The sequence below is a fragment of the Manacus candei genome, unplaced genomic scaffold (genome assembly GCF_025592945.1).
Source record: "Manacus candei isolate 608988 ecotype Guabito, Panama unplaced genomic scaffold, ASM2559294v1 h1tg000076l, whole genome shotgun sequence".
Taxonomy (NCBI): domain Eukaryota; kingdom Metazoa; phylum Chordata; class Aves; order Passeriformes; family Pipridae; genus Manacus; species Manacus candei.
Genome location: NW_026138124.1, coordinates 11,909,948 through 11,929,683, shown reverse-complemented (window position 1 = coordinate 11,929,683; position 19,736 = coordinate 11,909,948). Strand labels below are relative to the sequence as shown.

The following is a 19,736-nucleotide window of genomic DNA, read 5'->3' as shown; positions in this document are numbered from 1 at the left end:
CACGATTCCTGAAGACTTCTAGTTCCTGACCAAATACAAACACACAACTAAAAAAACAGCATTATTTCTTGTACTTGTCTAAGGACTGTTAATTGCTAGATTGGGTGATTCACTGAGAATCAGGCAATGTTCTGGACACTTTATTCTTAAGTTCTGGAATGAAGAGAAATTGGTAACTTTAGCACTTGTATAATGGTGACAGAGATATGGTTGAAAATGAAAGAATTGTAAGTTATTCCATCCCTCTCCATATGGTTCCATTCCAGTTATTCAGAAGAGCAATTTAGTTCCCATTAAAAGGTAAGAGTAGTTCCTTCCACGACCAATGCCTGCTTGTAAATAAGCAGCACTGCTGATGGGTTGGTGGAACTGAAAACTTCGAAATGGGTCTCTCAGTTGGATTTAACTGGTATCTTTCATAGGAAGACTCAAATGGAATGAAATTAATTTGCCTCTCAGCAGTAGCTCAGTCATGACTGAGACAAGGGGCTCAAGGGCTAGTCAGCTGGATTGAAATCAATCAACGACTGTCATAATTTTCAGTAGGAGTGGAATTCTTCAAAAACGTAAAAGTGGACATTTCCATTACCTGTCCTATGTGTGGACAGAGGACTTTAATCAGTTTGTTGGAAGGACCACAACTTGTTTAGATTCTTTCCTGCTTCTAAAAAAAGACAACTGTGTTATTATCAATTTCATGAGTGCTGCTGAATCTGCTTCAAAGAACCTGCACTTCCACTCAAGTACTAAGCAGATATAACAATTTCTCTTCAGAGAACTGGGTCATATTTCCACCTAAGTTAAGTATTTCCAGTGTCTAAAAAGCTTGTGATGATTTTCAGTGATTGCATGTGCACCTACCGAACAAGGGAAAGACACACCAAGCCATCAAATGAGTTTATAATTCCATAATACAATATTAGAGTATTCCACATGTCTTCTCTTTAGAAATCACAGTTTGTTTTAGGAAATAATCTTACCTCATTGTCCTCGTGTATTTCAACACTACCTTGTGCAGGGAACCTTTGTTTTCTTAAAGAGGCTCTATATAATTCACCTGAAAGGAAAAGAGGCATATTGGTCATATAAATATTTGTCTACCACATCTTTTACAGACAACTATGTGTAAGGCACATTTCTAATTTCAAGACAGAAAGTTCAGTTCACAGGCAATCCTGTGGACAAACAGAAAAATACACAATATTAGAGACTCTTCTATTCTTAACAGCAACATTCAGAACAGGATTCAGGTCCTTATACAGAGGTGTGTAGTACCAGTACAGCTGCTGTTGATCTGTGTCTTCCTGAAGCAGTAGTAGAAGAGGTCACCTGAGGTTCTGCTCATCCCATACAGGTATCTTAGGTACTCTGATATGTCTTAAATATCACTAAACTCCTATATATAGGCAAGTGAATTAAGACTTTCAGGATGCAGTTCTTCCACAAACCTCTGTGACTACCTAGGCAACTCGATTAAGTAACTGCAGTGCTCCATTACCATGATGCAAAATAGAAGTAACAGACCATAGAGCAAAAGACAATTTCTCCTCAAAAAGTCCTGTAACCTGAAAAATAGGAAGTGATATTGCAGAGAAAAACACATTTCTTTGCTAATACCATTTCACAACAGGATCACGCCTGCAAGTCCTCAATTATAAACACAACAATGAAAATGAAACAACAACAATGAAAGTCTCTGCCTTGACTTCAGAACATGACCAAACAGACCAAAAGGCCCACCTGTCTGCTCTTTGGGCAGACTGGCTGGGCAGCAGCCTGCTCTAAGCAGTGGAACACTCCTGATATCAGCTTTAAGACCATGAGATTTTCCACTGTCTTGCCTCGGGAAACAAAACTTAGGAAGCTTTTCTTTGCAGAGAGCGTGGTCAAACACTGGAACAGGCTTCCTAGAGAGGTGTCAATGCCCCAAGCCTGTTGGTGTTTAAGAGGCTTTTAGACCATAATCTTAATAATATGCCTTTACTTTTGGTCAGCTGTGAAGTGGTCAGGCAGTTGGACAAGATCATTGTAGGTTCCTTCCACTTGAAAATATTCTATTCTATAACTTCTATAACTGGCTATGAAAAGGCTTGCCCTCTGAACAAATCTTCTCTGTGCATAAGGACAGAAAAGAAGTTGATATAGCACTATCCACTTTTTCTGTTTTGCACTGTGTTTTTTCAGTCATTGAAGAGAACCACTACAGGCTCTTTCTGATCTCCTCATAATGCAGTATTTTTTTCTACTGCTGCATGTTACCTGGGAAACAGCTGTAAGATGAAATTTGATTAGCAAATGTTGCGGTGGTCAGTTCCTTGGGGAGGGCAAATGTGCTTTACTCTTCTGTCAACTGACGGAATTCCAGACAAGATGCGAATTCTATCCCTGTAACAATTCCTCCTCCCTCTCATGTGGGGAAGAGGAAGGGTTTGAAACCATCCTGAATCACAATAGCAGAAATTTGTAATTTAAAATTTCAGCTGACTGCAGTGTTGCAGCCCTAAAATTCCACTCATCTCACAAAGATTAGTTGTTCCTAGAGAAATTGTGAGGCCTTCCTCCCTCTATGACAGATACAAGTTTTAGGAGCTAAAGAGAGAAGATTGTACTAAATAATAATACAAAGTAGATAACGGACAGCTTTTGGGATCTAGACACCTTTTCCTCTGTTTCTTCCAGTGTGCCAGAAGAAAACAAATACACCGCACAATGCTATAGATGACTCAGTTTACTTTTTCTTGGCATTTGGAGTTCATATCCTCTTTGTGGTTTCACTCCATTTGTTTACAGGCAGTCTGTCAGACCCTAAGACAGTGTTCACCAAGAACATTGCTTAAGCAAGGTCTGGTCAGGTTATTCTAAAAGCACTGAAATTAGTCCAAAACAAATTCTCAACACTCTTCTCTTCTGCATTAGGAGCAGGTTCTACCAACATCATTCCTTAAGAGTCACTGGAAATTTATTTAGCCTCTGTGTCTACATTTCTCCATATTTAAAATTGCCTTTCTGACAAGCAAGGATTTAAGGTATTAGTCATTCAATACTTGTATAAAATAAAAGGGTACCACAACAAAAAACAAAATACCAGAAAGCAAATCCAACAGAGACATCATATACCCATAAACCCTGAGCTTCCACTAAATGCAATTGCTTTCTGGAACTCTCTGCGATTTAATGCTGATCTCATTATTAAAAAGCTACGTCAACAGTATGAAATTTATAAGTTCCATTTTTTGGGAGATTATCAATTGATGCCATTTAAAACATAAGGTTGCATTATAAAAAAACAGCAGGAACTACTGAGCATTTTTTGTCAGGACTATGTATCAGCTCACTGCGAACCATACTATGTAGTTAAATGGCTCTTGGCAACATGTGGTATCAAAACGAATTAACATGAAATAGGTGAGTAAAACCAGAAAGTAACACTTGCCTATTGCTTATCAGATGCTGAACTATAAGGATGACAGCATACAATCCTAAATTAAATGCAACCCCAATACAGAAACTGCTTTTCAGTCTAGGAGTCAACAGCCAGGAACAGTGGCTATCATCTAAGCCAACTAATTTATGACAAGGGAAGAGATCTATTCAAGTATTTCTGCAGACAGAAGCACACACTGCTACGCAGATACCACCAAGCCAGTGTATCTGGCAGGGATTGTTTTAGACTCAAATTGCCACTGGAATTGCTACGTAAGTATGTATTTATACACACACATATAAGCATTCACCAGTGACTTAGGCACCAAGCAAGCTGTGTGTCTACAGCCTCGCCTGAATAACTCATGGCTCAAACAGTCTCCTCATGTGGAGTGCATCAGATCTCAAGATCAGCACGAGAGGAGAGCGAGGTGAAAGGAAGAGCTTGGACAGTGATTCAAGACCCCAAAGCAGCCATGAAAGGGATCAGTTCAATACACAACCAAAAAAGTAAGTGAGTCCCCTGAATCTAAGAGAATAGAATTCATATGATCATTCCCAAACTTCTGAGATCATGAGGTACAATTCAAATCCATACTAAGAATCAAGCCAGGTCCTCTTTTTTTTTTCTCCCCACAGACCATTTCAAATATCCCTAATGCTTTGTCATGTTAATTAGGGAAAAATTTAAAATTAAAAAAAAAAAAGAACTTGCTTTAGCTACAAAGCATAAGGTGCTGATAGTCCCAAAAGAAAACTGCTATTCCCATGATTGCGCTCCCATGAGAAATGATGCTGTTCCTGCCATCTGCTGTGCTATTACTAGTCATTCATAATGATAAATCCGTCATAAGAAATATGTTCACATGAAGGCTGTGACATATGTTTTCTATTAACAAATGACAAAGAATCCCGTAATACACTGCAGATGCAGTTTTGCAAACTGCACTGTTTAGAGGAAAATAATGGCACGTGTCACTGAGCCCAATCCTGCTCTGGAAGCCACAACATAAGATGGTGCCTATGTTAACTTCCATGACTTCTGCACTGAATGAGTCTTACACACATACACTACCAGATCTTGTACATGACTACTACAGAGCACTGGAGAAGAAGAAACACACAGGGTTAGCCAAGGATCTTAACTCCAAGTGCTCCCCAGCTCCACTTATCAGACCAAGCCAGATGGGAAAAATATGATTTCCAAAAGGGAAGGGGTTGGCACAGAGTGACAGCATGTGCTTATAAACACAGCTGCAGGAATAAAGAACAGACTGAACTCCAGGAAGGCAATGGACAATTGTTCCCAGAGAGAACTGTGATGAACATTAACACCATGCATTTCTGTAAGTCAATTCCTGCTCTTTAGCAAGCAATGCAAAAGCACAGAAAGACCAACAGCAGAGCCACATGTAAATAGACTCCCTGAAGCTTGGCACCAGTAGCAAAGGAACCCTAGCAACACCAGGCTTGGCACTACTTTTTACTCCTATAGCACTCAGAAATTTTAACAGCAACACTTCTTGCACCTCCTTAAGCAGAGACAGGAGAAAGAAGTCCAGAGAACAAAGCACTGAAGGCTCCTACACTCCAAATCCAGCCATGTTGTACTGTCCTGTATGAGTTATTGCGTACAACAGCAGCTTCGCCCTCCAGTGCTCTACTTCTGCCACTCCAGCCAATACTATAAGGTACTAATGTGCTAAATAATGTCAGAGGCACTTTTTTGGTACATTTTCATAATCCATATTGAAAATAATTAAATTTAAAATAAAACTTAAAAGAATCCTAGTCCCTCCACATGCATTTTTCTTCTCAAGGTAACAGATCACTTGGTTAACAAGTCTACTCTATTACTATCTCTAGTTACTGAACAGCCTCAGTACAAAGAAAAATGAGAACACCTTCAACTCACATTGTTTTTCCTGCAGAAAGCCAGATGAGCAAAACGCAGACTCTTCACCTGCAAAAGGAAGAAACCACAATGTAAACTAAAATCACTTTACATGAACTCTTTACTTTTTCTACTGTGTTGCAGTAAATATTTTGCAACTGACCACTATGGTGATTTCCATAACCCCTATTGGCTTCAGTGGGAATAGCTCAGCATATGACACCCCTGACAACTGCTGTAATCTGTTCAAAGTGGTTAGCCTTGAAGCTAGATTTTACCCTTTATATTCAATCTATTTGATAACCTGCAGCATTAGCCACTGAATCTCTAACCAAGAAATGGCACAATTTACCTAGCAATACAAAACAGATTCCTATTCCAAATATTTAATTAGCAGCTTTTTAAAGAATGTTTCTGTCCTTCCATTCCCTCCCACAGTCCACCCATCCAAAGAAAGTTGCAAGTACAAAGGGATTTTCTCAGATCTAAATACAAAAACCTAACATACCGAGACACAAGAACATGGGAATAAAGGTTCTTTCTGTAGATAAAGTCCTCCTACAGCACTCCAGCCATTTCTACCATGGAGGGTAAACATCTTTGCCATCATTCCACCACAAGAGAAACCAAAGCAAAAAGGCATCACATCAGCCTACATCTATCATCAGAGTTGGGATGGGAACACAGGTCTCTCAATCCCTTCTCTAGATTCCTTCTTCAGAGGCCCAGTAACATTTTTTCCTGGAGCCTACCTACCCCTTGAGTATATGCACAGACACAGCATCAGCTGCTGGGGCACAGCTGACTCAACAGCAGAGACCATGTTCTGTTACGTGGTTTGGCAACATAGAACAGACTGCAAATGACAAGCACCAGGGAAGCTGGTGGCACCTCAGGATAGGGGAATAAAACAGCGCACGTCCTGCCATCGCCTGCCCACTGATTTTTCATGTGTTCAAATGAAAGCTTCTGCCCAGTGCCTTAAGAAGACTAAAGAACTTGTAAGCATTGTTCCTCATCTCATGAATTTTAAATGCTGTCACACTAAATGCAACTAGGGTTAATATATAAAAACTAACAATAATGTTTTACTCCTCTGATGGACGCAGCAGTACAGAATAAGAACTCTGAAACTATTCTCTTTTTCTTCAGATTCCCCAGCTATCAAATTGACTTGGTTTCCAAGAGAGTAAAAAGAAAAGAAAAAATGACAGGCTTTCAATATACAGCAAAGAAATCTGCTTTTGTCCATTCTTTGTGCAAGCAGTACTTGTAGTACACTACTGTACTTCACTTTTGAAGAACAAAAATTATTTGAGTTAGCTACTTTCCAAATTTCACATACTATCTCTTTCCTTTTCAGTTCCTCACCAGGACAATTCACAGACTCTTGTTCTGACAAAGAGCTTGGGTCACAACTGTTACCTGCTTTCAACTTATTAGGGAAGAAATATTAACTGCAATAGCTCACAGAGACAGTCATTGCTGAGGCAAAGCAGCCATCAGTCACCGCCTTGGGATGAATGTGTGAAACTCTCAGGAATGTGAGAGCTAAAAGCAAAAACCGGGTCTCCATGAGCACAGACCAGCCTTCTGAAGAGCTTGTATACACACTTACACTAATTACAACATGGAAAACAACGTGTTTCACGAAGAAAACTCCTTTCCATGGCAGCTCTGAATGGCTGTGCAGACAGGAACTCTCCTTCTCAAAAGAACAGACAGAAGGTGAAGACACTTCCACTACAGAACTAAAACTCATTTTTATTTGGTAGGTTTAAGAAACAGACAGTGTCTTTTTTTTAAAGCCTTACTAACAAATTTCAACTTTGCATGCACATTTTTAACATGTACATTTAAGCCTTTCAGTACATCTTACTGTGCCTGTTCCACATTTTTCATCTCACAGTAGATTTAACAGATTCTGAAAAAAAAGTCACTTCTCTGCCCTGGAATTGAAAGATGATCTGCAATTACTCTATTTGTATGCTACTTAAAACAAAATTAGCAAGCAGTTTCTTGGGCAACGTTGAAACCAGAATAGAAGCCACTTTGCTTTCCCACAAAGGATTGCTAACACCAGTAGAAATAAACATATCTACTCACCAGAGAAAGCAACCGTAGGTAAAAATAAGATTCACAAAGTTACCTTTAGTGTCATGCTATGGTACATTGCCATTACACATACATGTAGATTTGCAGACCTGTAGCCATTTCTCATTCATGTAGCTGTGTTCCTGAGATGTCAGAGGGCATTTTGTACAACTCTTGTCTCTCATTTTGCTCTTGCCTGGGATTACATCGATAATGGGATCAGTGTCAGAGGCCAGCACAGCAGAACAGTTGTGTACCTCAGCACCAGGGAGGTGTCCAGGGGATTATTCTTTTCTTTTCCCCCACATATTCAGTCTTGCAGTACTGGCTACAAGAGTGCCAACAGGCTTTATGGCACACAATTTTCTGTCTTCTAATCATCTGAATTCATGTAACAACATAACCAGACCACTGGAACAAACAACGTTCATGCTCCACTTTAGAACATTCTTGCCTCAGCAAGAATACTATAAAAATTAACTTCTGAATAGAAAAATCTGTTTTGGTAATTTTTTTTTAAAATACCTGGCAAATTTAAAACTGGTGTGTGGACAGTTATGTCAAACTTGGGAAAATAAAGAGAGAGGAAAGGAGGCAATATACCTACAGATGGCATGACCCTCTGGATGAGAATGGCAGCCAGGGAAACTCTAGGCCCAAAGAAACTGATGCAAGAACACATGCTGATTTCACCATTGGACTGGATCTTAATGCAGATTGAAAAAGGAAAAGGGAGGGACTGCAAGGAAAGCAATGCTCTCTGCAGCAGGACTCAGTCCTCAGCTAAAAAATATCTCAGCAGCCAGTTTAAACTTCCTCCACTCTGCATACAATTGCTGAGCTGTATTCTAGAACATACAGCATCAGAAAATTAAATTATGGCAGTTGCACAACACTGGTAACCTGCCCTACTATAAACTGCTAGCAGTGATAATTTGCAGAAATCCAATCCACCGCTTCTCTCTAAAACCTGCTGCTAGAAGTAAAATCTGTTCTCTGTATGAGCCATCTGATGTGTTTTGGAATGCTGATGACTATTGTAGTTTTCATCCTTCCCTTTCACTATCCACTAAGCCAAATATTCTGTTTGCCATTCTTCACATTAATAGGCAGCAGATGCTATTGCAATAAACTTAACAGCAGCATAAACACTACAGTCAGTTATGTAAAACCACCCTTTAATTAATTATATGAGTCCAGGAGGGTATGACAAGGAGAGGTAAATCACATGCTGCTGGGGGGAAGGAAGAGAGCAGTTTGTTTACACAGAACATTCACAGTGGACAAAATTAGGCAAGGCAGCCCTCAGAGGAGAGAGAAAGAGAGAGAAGGAGAACCACTAGTAGAAGGTAAAACTCACTATTAGCAGTCATGAGGGTGTAGAGGTTTTTGTGTTATACTGAGTGTTTTGACCATTGAATAAATGTTGTAGAACCTCTGAGACACATGGCATGGCAGGTGTACCAAAGGGTACACCAGTGAGCCAGTGAAAAATGAGACCAGATGAACAATTCAAAGACACCTCAGCCTGCACCAGTCTTACACAGAAACCCTGGTTTCCTGTGGGAGTTTAATGGATCCAACTCAACATAGCTCGTAATTTCAGATACTGTGGGTTAGTATCCACATTACAACTGACAAGTATCTTAACAAAAAGTCTAAACCATGCAATGCAAAAATTTAACCATTCCCATTTAAGTGGAGAATGCTAATTCACAGTCAAGTTGGCATAGTTGAAATATTTTCTCTGTATTCCCTTGATCTAATAAAAAAAATTAACTTTTATTTTAAACATTAGAATTACAAAATTGAACAAAACAAGACTCGCATAGAATTACAGTGAATCATTTTATACACAGGAAATAATTGAGAAAGAAATATACATATCTGACATTATTGTAAAGGAAGATCACGCAAATATACAAATTATACAAGGAAGGATAACGAGAGAAAAAAATCCGATCTTTCCTGAAAAAAATTACCTTAGCAGCTGCATTCCTGCCATACTTTGCAGTTAACTCAGGGCTGATTGCTAGCACCTAAGCAGCTTTCCTTGCCAAAAGTGCATGTAACCGTTGAACAGGGAGCTGCAGGTTCTGCTTTATTCCTAACCAAGCACCTTATGTACATATTTAAACACTCTACGACCTTTATTGTTTACTTAAAACGAGATGAACTTCATTTCACAAAAAACAATAGATGGTTTTCAGACTACAAAGTCTTTCCCCTTCCACAAAAACATCAACTTGAAGAGTGATGTAGCTAAACTTTCCTCTTACACTTAGTATTTTTACGTATTTTACAACAACCTAGTTAAATGTCTGATGAAGACAGATCGCTTGAAGTTGATTAATTACTTCTCTCTCACATCAATGTTTCTCATAACAGATGACTGGACAGACTCTTAATTTGATGGAAAGATAAAGCAATACTGTTAAATAGCCAAATTAAAAACTGTTTATGCCCTAAAAAATAATAAAAGAGCAATTACTTTCTCCTTTGCTTTCCTCCACCTTCCACTACAGGGTGAGACCAGAGTAAATCTTTGCAGCAGCTGTCAGTGTATCCTACCCTTCTGACTGGTATTTTCTTACCTTGTGCATTACTTTAGCCTAACCAGAGGTTCAAGAGGTCTGGGACAAGCACAAACACATTTTCGTACCTGCTTAATGCTCTTGAATGCCCAGGACAATTTTTGGGAGCTTAGTGCACTCTGAAAAGCTGGTCCTTGTGCTCAGTCCACTCAAAACCAAACCTAACTCTCTCAAAACAGAAGGAGAATCACTGTCATCAACTTAAGTCTTTATAGCAGCCTTCTGCACACAAGACAACAGAAAACATGAATTCCAAGTAGATCAACAAAAGCTATTGTGAATCCTAAGGTTTTGGAAATGCAATGTCAGCACCAAAGGGTGCCCAGTGTACAGTGTGGAAGCAGACAATGGCTGATCAACCCTTCTATGAAGTAACTCTCTGCTAAAAGCTACTAGGATAGACTCTGCTTTCCCTTTTACTGCTGTAAGTCCAGTTTATTCAGTAGGGTAACTCTTTACAGTAGTCTTTGCCAAGGATCACAACGTACTGGTGTCAAAAAGTGCTGCAATCACAGGATGTCTGCTACACATTTCCTGGAAGCATAAAATTGCTGTAATAATGCTTGTTTCAAATTAGTGTGAAATATAATAGTATAACTGTATGGTGCTCTTAGTCATAGAACAATAGAATCACAGAATGGGTTGGTTTGGAAGGGACCTTGAAGATCATCGAGTTCCAAGCCCCTGCCATGTAGTCAGATGGTTTAGTTTTAGGTAGTCCTGTGAGGAGCAGGGAGTTGGACTTGATCCTTATAGGTCCCTTCCAACTTGAGATATTCTACAATTTTATTTAAATTAGCTTACTCTACAGATGTATATTAAACTTAATCTTAACCTTAACCAAAAATGTTATTCTAGTCTTCCAGTTCTGTTCAGTGCCTTCCGGATATCATGACAGGAGAACAGACAGAGCAGTTGAGGGAATCAACAGGAAATTGCCCCTGACACTTCTCAAAACCAGGCTGCTTCACATATAAACCAGCCTTTTATTCCCCCTTAACTATATGGGAAAGATGAGATCCAAAAGATATCAGACTGCAAAAAAAAAATCATCACTCAGCTATGCACTTGCTGTACTTAAAATCTCAGGAAGTATTTTTTTAAAGGGGAGTTACAAAGAATAGCTGAAATGGTGGGGAGTCATAGTGCATGCGACAAATTCAACAGCATTTTATGGTCTACTGTGTAACACAAAACTTCTCATTTAAAAAAAAATAATTGGTAGAAATTGAATAGCTCAGTCCTAGGAGGTACAGAAAGGGCAGGAACTGCAGATTTTCATACACAGACTCAACACAACTTGCCCAACAGTAAGCACCTCCCAGCTTCAAACCACTATCCTGTAATGGGGTGGATGCGAAGAATAAAAGTTTAATCTAAATCAACAATTCAAATGAGTCCCAGAAAGAAAGTAATACTATCATTAGCACTATTTTCCACATAGACAGTCGATTCATTAAAAGATGAAAAGATCTGTGTAACCTAGTCTTGTGCAATGGGACCAAGAAAGGCCTTTCACTCACCTCATATGAAAATTTCCAGTTGTGAAAGCTGATCATGTCCATCTATTTTGCTGGTTACCAGTAAAGCAATCCATCAGTCTGTATGTGTGGCATACGAAGCACAGGAAAAGTGAATTTCACATACATTTTACAGTCAGTTATGTTTTAAACAAGGAAAAATCAAATTGCATTTTGTCAATTGCCTACCTGAGAATTCATCCTCATTTGAAACATTTTAATTCAATTAGCTGAACTTGTAGAGTAAAATAGTAGCATATTGCTGCAAAAATGACTAATGGCTCTTAAAATTTAATTAGTGTGTATTAAATCAATAGTCATCATTTGTGGCAAGGTTATTACAGCATTACATTGTTATTTGTTTGCTTGCTTGTTTACATTATTTTCTACAAAAATACCGCATACCTCCTCCTTTTTTTTAACAAATTAAGTTTCAAACCAAAGAAACAGTCAAGATTCACTGGGGGGTTGCCCATTTCACTTTTTTTGTGTGTGCATGTGGGGGTTTTCATAATGTTTATATTTTGGAAAAGGCAGGTCATGCCGGCAGGGAAGACAACCAGTCCAGCTGATCAAAGAGCTTTGGCTTGAACTCAGAGCAAAAAGGAGAGCACATCACCTTGGAAGAAGGGGCAAGCAACTCGGGAGGACTACAAGGCTGTTGTGAGGTTATGCACGGAGAAAATTGGAAGGGCCAAAGCCCAACTAGAACTTAGTTTGGCTACTGTTGTAAAAGACAACAAAAAATGCTTTCTACAAATTCAACAGTAACAAAAGGAGGGCCAAGGAGAATGGGCTTTAAGGTCCCTTCCAACTCTAATCATTCTATGATTAAGTACATCTTCTGGTGAAAGACAGAAATTATGTGCTCCTCTGAACCACAAGTTGAGTAAGAATACACAGTCAAAAATATCAGAAATTGCACACACCAATTTTCAGATATTATCTAGTTCTGTCACAAAGATGCAAATTTCTTTTCCTTAGAAGAAATAAAAACCAAACAAAACCATGCCAATTACCTATTTTCCCTCAACTACCCCACAAATTCATATTACTGCAAATATCCTGCTACTGTAATTTTAATACTTAATCTAAAACAAACCACTTCAACCTTCCTCCTCACACATCCATTTTCCTGAAGATCATCTTCATATCTCTCTAAAGTTTTAAGGGAAGCTTTCGTAGGAAAAAACTCTTCACAGACAAGAAAGATGTACAAGTACTTTCTATTTACTGCCAGACAAACTTTCATTCAGGATTTCTCCATTGCTAAAGACAAAACCTCTCTTTCTACACGTCAAGGACAGTAAGTAAACCCGTCACATACACGATCCATTCCTATCACACTACCGAGTAATTAAAACCAGTGTGTTGGGGCAAATAGACAAAGGAGATTGATAAAGATTGCATTAAGATCTCAAGTTTGGCATTTGCTAAATTCTGAAATCTTGGTTTTGCAAACTTAACAACTGTAATGAAATTATATTCAGCAACTGTAATGAAATATAGCTTGTCCCAACGTTTATGGTAAAATGGTCAAGAATTGGAGCTGTCCAGCAATAGTTGTTGGCTCACTGAAGACAGGCAGAAAACCAGGCAGCCACAGACGAGAAACTCAGCACAAGAAAACCCTTAAAGCTTGTGTATTTTACCAGATCAGGTAAAAAAAAAAAAGAGGTCTGGAGTCACAATGTAGCTTGCACAAACTTATGCACAGCAGCTTTCTCTATGGCACGATCCAGAAAATGCCAGCTGCTTTTGTCAGGAGTACAGAAACAAACCAACACCTTCAACCTCACAAACACTAAAAATATATATTTAAAATAAGGATATGATCTCACGATAGCTGGAGGATATGCAAAGCACTGAAATCCAGCAGGTTGAATTTGTCCCTAGTGCTTAGTACATGCAATTTTCCTTAATGTAATGGACAGATACTTTGCATTAGGAGTGAATTTAAATGCATGGCTATGATGTGTAAAAAAGCTTTTGTTCTACAACAAAGAAAGCATCTGCATCAACATAATTTATGCAGCTGTACAAATTTTTAATTCAGCTTGATTGCTGTTTGTTATTTGCTGAAGTGAAAACTCAATAAATTTACATTCTGCTGCCAGTTTGCTCCCAAATACTTATTTCTACCTCTGATAAGAAAGGTTGCACTGGACAAGCGCTCTCAGTTGTACTCACTGAGAATCAATCATCGAACTAAATTACATACTTGTAATTTACAAAGTTCCTGAAGATCTTCTTTGTCTCACACTGGAACAGTAGCATTACTTAAATAAAAAGCATCCAGTGGGTATTTGGCTCTGCCCAGAGCATACTCCATCTTCTCATACATCTTCACTTGTTGAAAGAGTCCATAATAATGTGCTTTATTAATCAACTTATCAAACCATGAAAAAGAAGCAGTGCTCTGCTCTCTGCACGGGCACGTAGCAAAATCACTGGCCCTAGAGACTGGCTGAATTGTACCAAAGCTCTCTGGAACCAACACCAATGAACTCATCATTCTCTGAGAGCCCCAAGTAAATCCAGATGGGGAGGGAGTTTCCCTGAATCTGCAAACCATACTCTTCACATCTTTTCATTGAACAAGTGAAGTACCCTTGGAAAAGAAACCAAAAAGAGAAACCAGCTTTAGCTGAACTTTTAGGTTTTTACAATAAACAACTGGGCTAAGGCTAAATTAGCTTTTTATTGTGGAACAGAAGACAGTCTTCCTTCCAATGTCCTCCTCCTTCCCTCTTTGCCTTTTTTGTTTGTATATGATGTTGCTAATCACAGACTTTTTTAAAATTGCTAATCAGTAACACTATTCAGTCTTGTTAAGCTATAACAAAAGCACGGTACAATTATCTGCACTAACAACAGTGTGATATGACTGATCAGTATTTGTCAGATAATTCCGTGAAGAGACAAATGAGCATGTGTATGAGGGAGGGAATAAACCAGTATGTAGCTAATCAACAGGACTGAATCTGTAAGTATAAGGTGATAGAGGACAGAAGGAAATGCACTGCCTTGCCTATTTAGAAATCTGATGTATTTAGCAGAGGTGGAGCAGTGAAGATTCTAAATGTGAGTGCATATTACATCCAGAATTCCACTTTCTTTTGCATTGCTGAAACAGTGAAATCACATTCTGGCTTAACAAGATACAGTATATGTAACATTTGCTCAGACTTGTGCTAGCCCAGTTCTCACCAACTTCAGTCCTTGCCTGATGTTTCTATTAAGAACAGTCCAACTCAGCACAATGAACTGTAACCCAAAAGCCACTTGCAGCATGAGAATGTAAATATATCTTCGCACAGGTCAGTTCATCGGCTGCTTTGGATCAGGTACACTGGTTTCAAAGTTTTTAACAAGTGTGTGTGAACAGAAATGAAACAAAGGAAAAAAAAAGATGAAAATTCTTTCTTTTGCAGAGAATTAGCTTAAATGAAAACAGAAACCCTGTGTAGGAGGAGGAATGGAGTGTAACTCAGAGGACTGTTTCATTTGTTTCTGCACAGATCTCCCATGCAACCCCAGGTCTCACATTCTCTTTTCTGCAGATATTCAACTGCATAATGCAAACAATGATCCCTTCATCACCCTTGTGTCGGAACAGCAGAAACCCTTAAAAGCAGTCTGTTACAACTCTCTCCTTAGTGCCCAACACAAAGGGCACTGTGAAAAAAAACCAAACAAAATCACCCTCATGCAAACGGTGCTAAAATGAAAAAAAAAGGACCCTAAACCTTTGCCAGCTCTGCAAGAAGTAATCTCTGCAAGAATATGAGGACAGATGGGTTTTGATAAGTTATTTAGAAGACTAACTCATAATTGATGCAACACTGTATTAATTTTTCTTGCTACTCTGTAGCAGAGAAAATGCCATCATTACAACAGGTAATCTATGCTATATCTAAAAAATTGCTACTAAATCTCTAATTAAGTTACCCAGCAACGTAAGCAAAGCCTTGATATCACGCTAAAAGCAAATGCAAAACTGACCAGTTTTTCTTCTCTAATTACCTATTTAACAACTGTAAATAACCTGCATGTATTGTGTCTACCTGTCACTTACATATTATCAAAATACATAGTTCTTATGATAGATAATAAGAAGTTTGTAACTCAGATAAATATTACTTTTATATACCTGTACACTAAAATAGACCTGTTCATAGCTATTTTCAGGATTGACTACATGTAGCAAATCCATAAAGAGAAGCTTCCTAAAATGGCCAAGTACATCAAATTCTTTTAAAAGCCAGATTAATTAACAAGTACCATTATGCCTGAGCCCCATGCCACCGATGGAGAAGCTAGGCTTTTTTCCTGAAGTCAACAAGGTAATCTTCAAACAACTAGGCAATTTAGGAGCCAAAGTAACAATTAAGACTGCTTAGGTCTTTGCCCTAGGTCCCAGATTCTTACTGGTGTATCAGTGCCCATTTCCCATTCATTTCAGTGGCACACAGTTACATAAATATTTACATACAACTGGCTGTAAATACACAGGAAGGTGTCCTTACAGAAATTCCAGAAAACAATTTGCTGACTTTAAGGAGCAAAATAACCCAGTGACAACAAGTTTCTCATATGTTGAATACAAGGATACATTCAAAAATAAGTTTTAGTCTTGTAATCTATCTCAAAGTTGTTGAGTTGAGTCCAACACTGATTTCCCACTGAAGCCAATAAATTCTTATTACCTGGTCCATCAAAGTTTCCTCCTGAAAGAGATCTTTGAAACTCATTTCTCAGCACTAAAATGCTACTTACATGTCTATGTAAATCTTTTAACTATGGAATGCTGTAAAATGACATTTCTATAGAGTATTTATGTAATATCTGACAACTAACTGCTTCAGTAGTCAGATTTTCTTATTAACTCTAAATACGTAATGCAAGATAAACATTACCTTGATTTTCTTCCAGCTTCCCAATTGTTTCTATCTGCTCAACAAGGTCATTTGAGTTCCACTGGCTCATGCCTATAAGAATGGCACTTTTTCCTTCCACCATCTCTTCTGTAGGAGAAAAAAGGAGAACAGAATAAATTGCTGTGACAAACAACAGAAAAAAGACAGAGTGAGAACCAGTAATTGAGACAGAAATAAACACTCAGCATAGCTCCTAATGGGAATAGATAACAGGGTACCATATGCAGGACTCTCCAGGAAAGCTTTTTACCTACTCATATGCTCTACAGCAAACCTGTATGCTTCATATATTGTGTGCAGGAAAACAATGGAAAAGAGAGGACCGAATTTTTTTTCTTACCTTGAGCAGTCACTTAAAAACAAAGTTTATAATAATCAATTTGAGTGTTTGAGTGGCTGGTTGGTTTTGTTTCTTTTTTTTCATTTTAAGAACATTCAAAAGGCAGAGCAGAGGGTAGAGTGGACACACAGATCAGTTTAAGACTTTTCAATAATGGGACTGGTTCTCTCAGTGCAAAGAGACTTCCACAGACTGAGATGGATTTCAAGGGCATGAATTTTCATGAGAAATGACACAATACTGGGGATTTTTGGTTTGCCTCCAAAACACAAGCCACCATTCTTATGGTTAAAAAAAGCAAATAAACTATGTATCTACACACATACGCCACACACAGCCTCTCCCCCAAAATCTCACTTACACATCCACATCAGCTTTGTATCTATGACAATTCGCATTCCCATAATAATGAAGGATCATCTAAGTACCAGCTGCAGTGTCTGTGTGCCTACCCACTGACAATAAAGATTACAAGGGACAAATGAGCTTATATACTATCCATATTTCTTTCCTCTCTCTGTGCAGACAGCTGGAACATCCCTGTGCTAAAAGCCTGTTTCAGATAAGACAGCTGTTTGGTTCAGAACAAGGATAAAATAATCAGTGTTCAGCAATGTATTTTCTGAAACACAGACCCGTGCATGCACACACACAGAGCTCAGAGCTCTCTTCAAACAGAGATGGATTGCTAAATCCCAGCTCAGAAGAGCAGATCTGAGCTCATTTCAGGCTGGGCACGAGCTGGCATTGTGACATCAGATAACATGTAGTCAGGTTTTTGTGCCTCAGCCTCCCCACAATTTTTTAAAAAAAAATCTTTAATTTATTTACCATTTTTTGGTCACTTATTTCTTTATTTTTCTGTGGATTGCTTCTTGATTCTCAGATACAGAACCCTTTATGCCAACGGAGTAGTTACCGTAAGCCTAGTTATGTAGAAACAGGTAATTAAAAACAGTATTTGAGGAATGTCTCATATCTCAGACTTCAAAAAGGCTCTGAATTGAATACATGCTATATTAATATAGGCAATAAATGAAGAAACTACCACAGGACATCCTTTCAAATTAAGTTAAAAAGAACAATTGCATCTCTCTGCACAGAGGCTGTAGTATACCTGTAGAGCCAGGTATTCATTTCTAACTCTGGTAAATCAAGATGATTCAACCATGTTTCTGAAAGAATGTGAAGTCCACAATCAATTTCACTGATTCTAGAGGCAGCAGAATCCATTAAATCATTTATCCAGACTTCCTGAATAAACTAGATCAAACAGATTTATCTTGCTATATCTGATCAACCAAACACAAATCATTTGACTTTCTTAAAAAACATTATTCCAGTATCTATTGTCATTTAGACCTGCCCAATTTCAGTGGACAGTTGTAACATTCTAGGAAAGGCCAAAATTTGGTGCCAAGTTTTCAAATTCAGTTTTATTTGGAAAAGTTTTCTTCCCTTGTTTAATTGAGGCTGTTGCCTACTGGAGAGAATGGTGATAAAAAATGTGAGTAGCTTGTATTTCAAGTTTAAATTTGCTGTAAGTTTTATAACTATAGAAGGTAAAAAGGAAATTGGAAAATAAGTGGTTCACCATCAGACAGACACCATCACTGGCAGATAAACTGAAGTCAAGGCATCCTGGATCCAAACCTGTACTTTGAATAATACACAGTAATAATCTGATTAATATTAGTTATGTCTCTGGAAAAACAGCTTGTTTAGGAAAATAATACTACAAATTCAGCTTTGCAGAAATAAATCAGTCAGTTATCAGTGAAGCTGATGCACAACTTCCAAACCACTCAAAGCACAAAGCTGATGCCCCCACAAAGCTGTTTGACTTTCACTGCCTACCTCCCACCCTCTGCATTTTTAAATTAACTAAAAAGCTCCTGATATAATGCTGAATTTTCACACAAGCTTGCGTCAGCATGAAAATACAAGAATTGATCATCAACCATTCTTGCAACAATTCCACACACAAAGAAAATTACAACATGCTGAAAACTGAAGTTCACTTCAAGACAGCAGACCTTCAGTGCCAAATACTGCCTTAAAAACACCAACTGCCATTCACAAGTCCACCATGCATCTCCAGACACCAAATCAGCACACAGAAATGAGACTGAAGCCAATGCGGTCCTATAAAATAAAACTAATTTGCTCAGAAATAGGCCTCATTCAAGAGGAACAGAATGTGGGGAATGGAGGGGATTTTCTCTCTGCCCCACAAATATCACCAGAGAGAGAAACTGAATGACGATCTTAGTTATGCAAACGTTTTTGCACTTAGACATCAGCAGAATCTGATGGTGTGTTACAGAGCATGTCCAGATTCAGGGTCTCACAGGGGATGTCAGGAGTGTTGCAGGTACCTCAGCTGGTCAGAGCATATTGCTAATAATGCCAAGGTCATGGGTTAGATCCCCATATGGGTCATTCACTTAAGAGTTGGACTTGATGATCCTTGTGGTCCTTTTTAACTCAGAATATTCTGTGATTAAATCCACAAGCACTCAGATTATCGCTCCTTGAGCAAGCAGAGGTCTCAGTCTGCCCAGGGAAAATTTTGACAGAATGGAAAACCTAAGCCATTGGTCTTAGAAGTTGGCCATCAGTAACACAGACACTCATGGCCTTCATCAGAAACTGTGAACAAGTGAACTGTGAACTCCAGTTGTAACATCATACACTGCCTGATCTGGGAAGGAGCTGGACCGAAAAGACTCCATAAGGTCTGGGCTGGTGCAGTCCTGCTGCTTCTGACATCAGACTCAGTTCAGGGCAGCTTGCTCATGCACCCCAGCACCTCATCCAACTCCTGTAAATTTAGGCCCATTCATAAATTCTGAAGAGAAGATCTGATGGGGTTTTTTTGTCTGATGAGGACAACGCTCTCAGTGCACCTCCACAGGAGCTCAGTTACTT

At 38.6% G+C, this 19,736-nt stretch overlaps 1 protein-coding gene across 5 annotated transcripts in view; it reads right to left on the bottom strand.

The window, feature by feature from the left end:
• Window positions 1–19,736, bottom strand: part of PITPNM3 (PITPNM family member 3) — a 68,526-nt gene that overhangs the window by 35,246 nt on the left and 13,544 nt on the right. For all 5 annotated transcript variants that reach the window (XM_051809932.1, XM_051809935.1, XM_051809933.1 and 2 more), the window contains 3 exons: window positions 16,445–16,552; window positions 5,339–5,386; window positions 981–1,057 (listed from right to left, as the gene is read on the bottom strand). In XM_051809932.1, coding sequence (XP_051665892.1) covers window positions 981–1,057; window positions 5,339–5,386; window positions 16,445–16,552 — 233 coding nt within the window. The remainder of the gene's footprint in view (window positions 1–980; window positions 1,058–5,338; window positions 5,387–16,444; window positions 16,553–19,736) is intronic.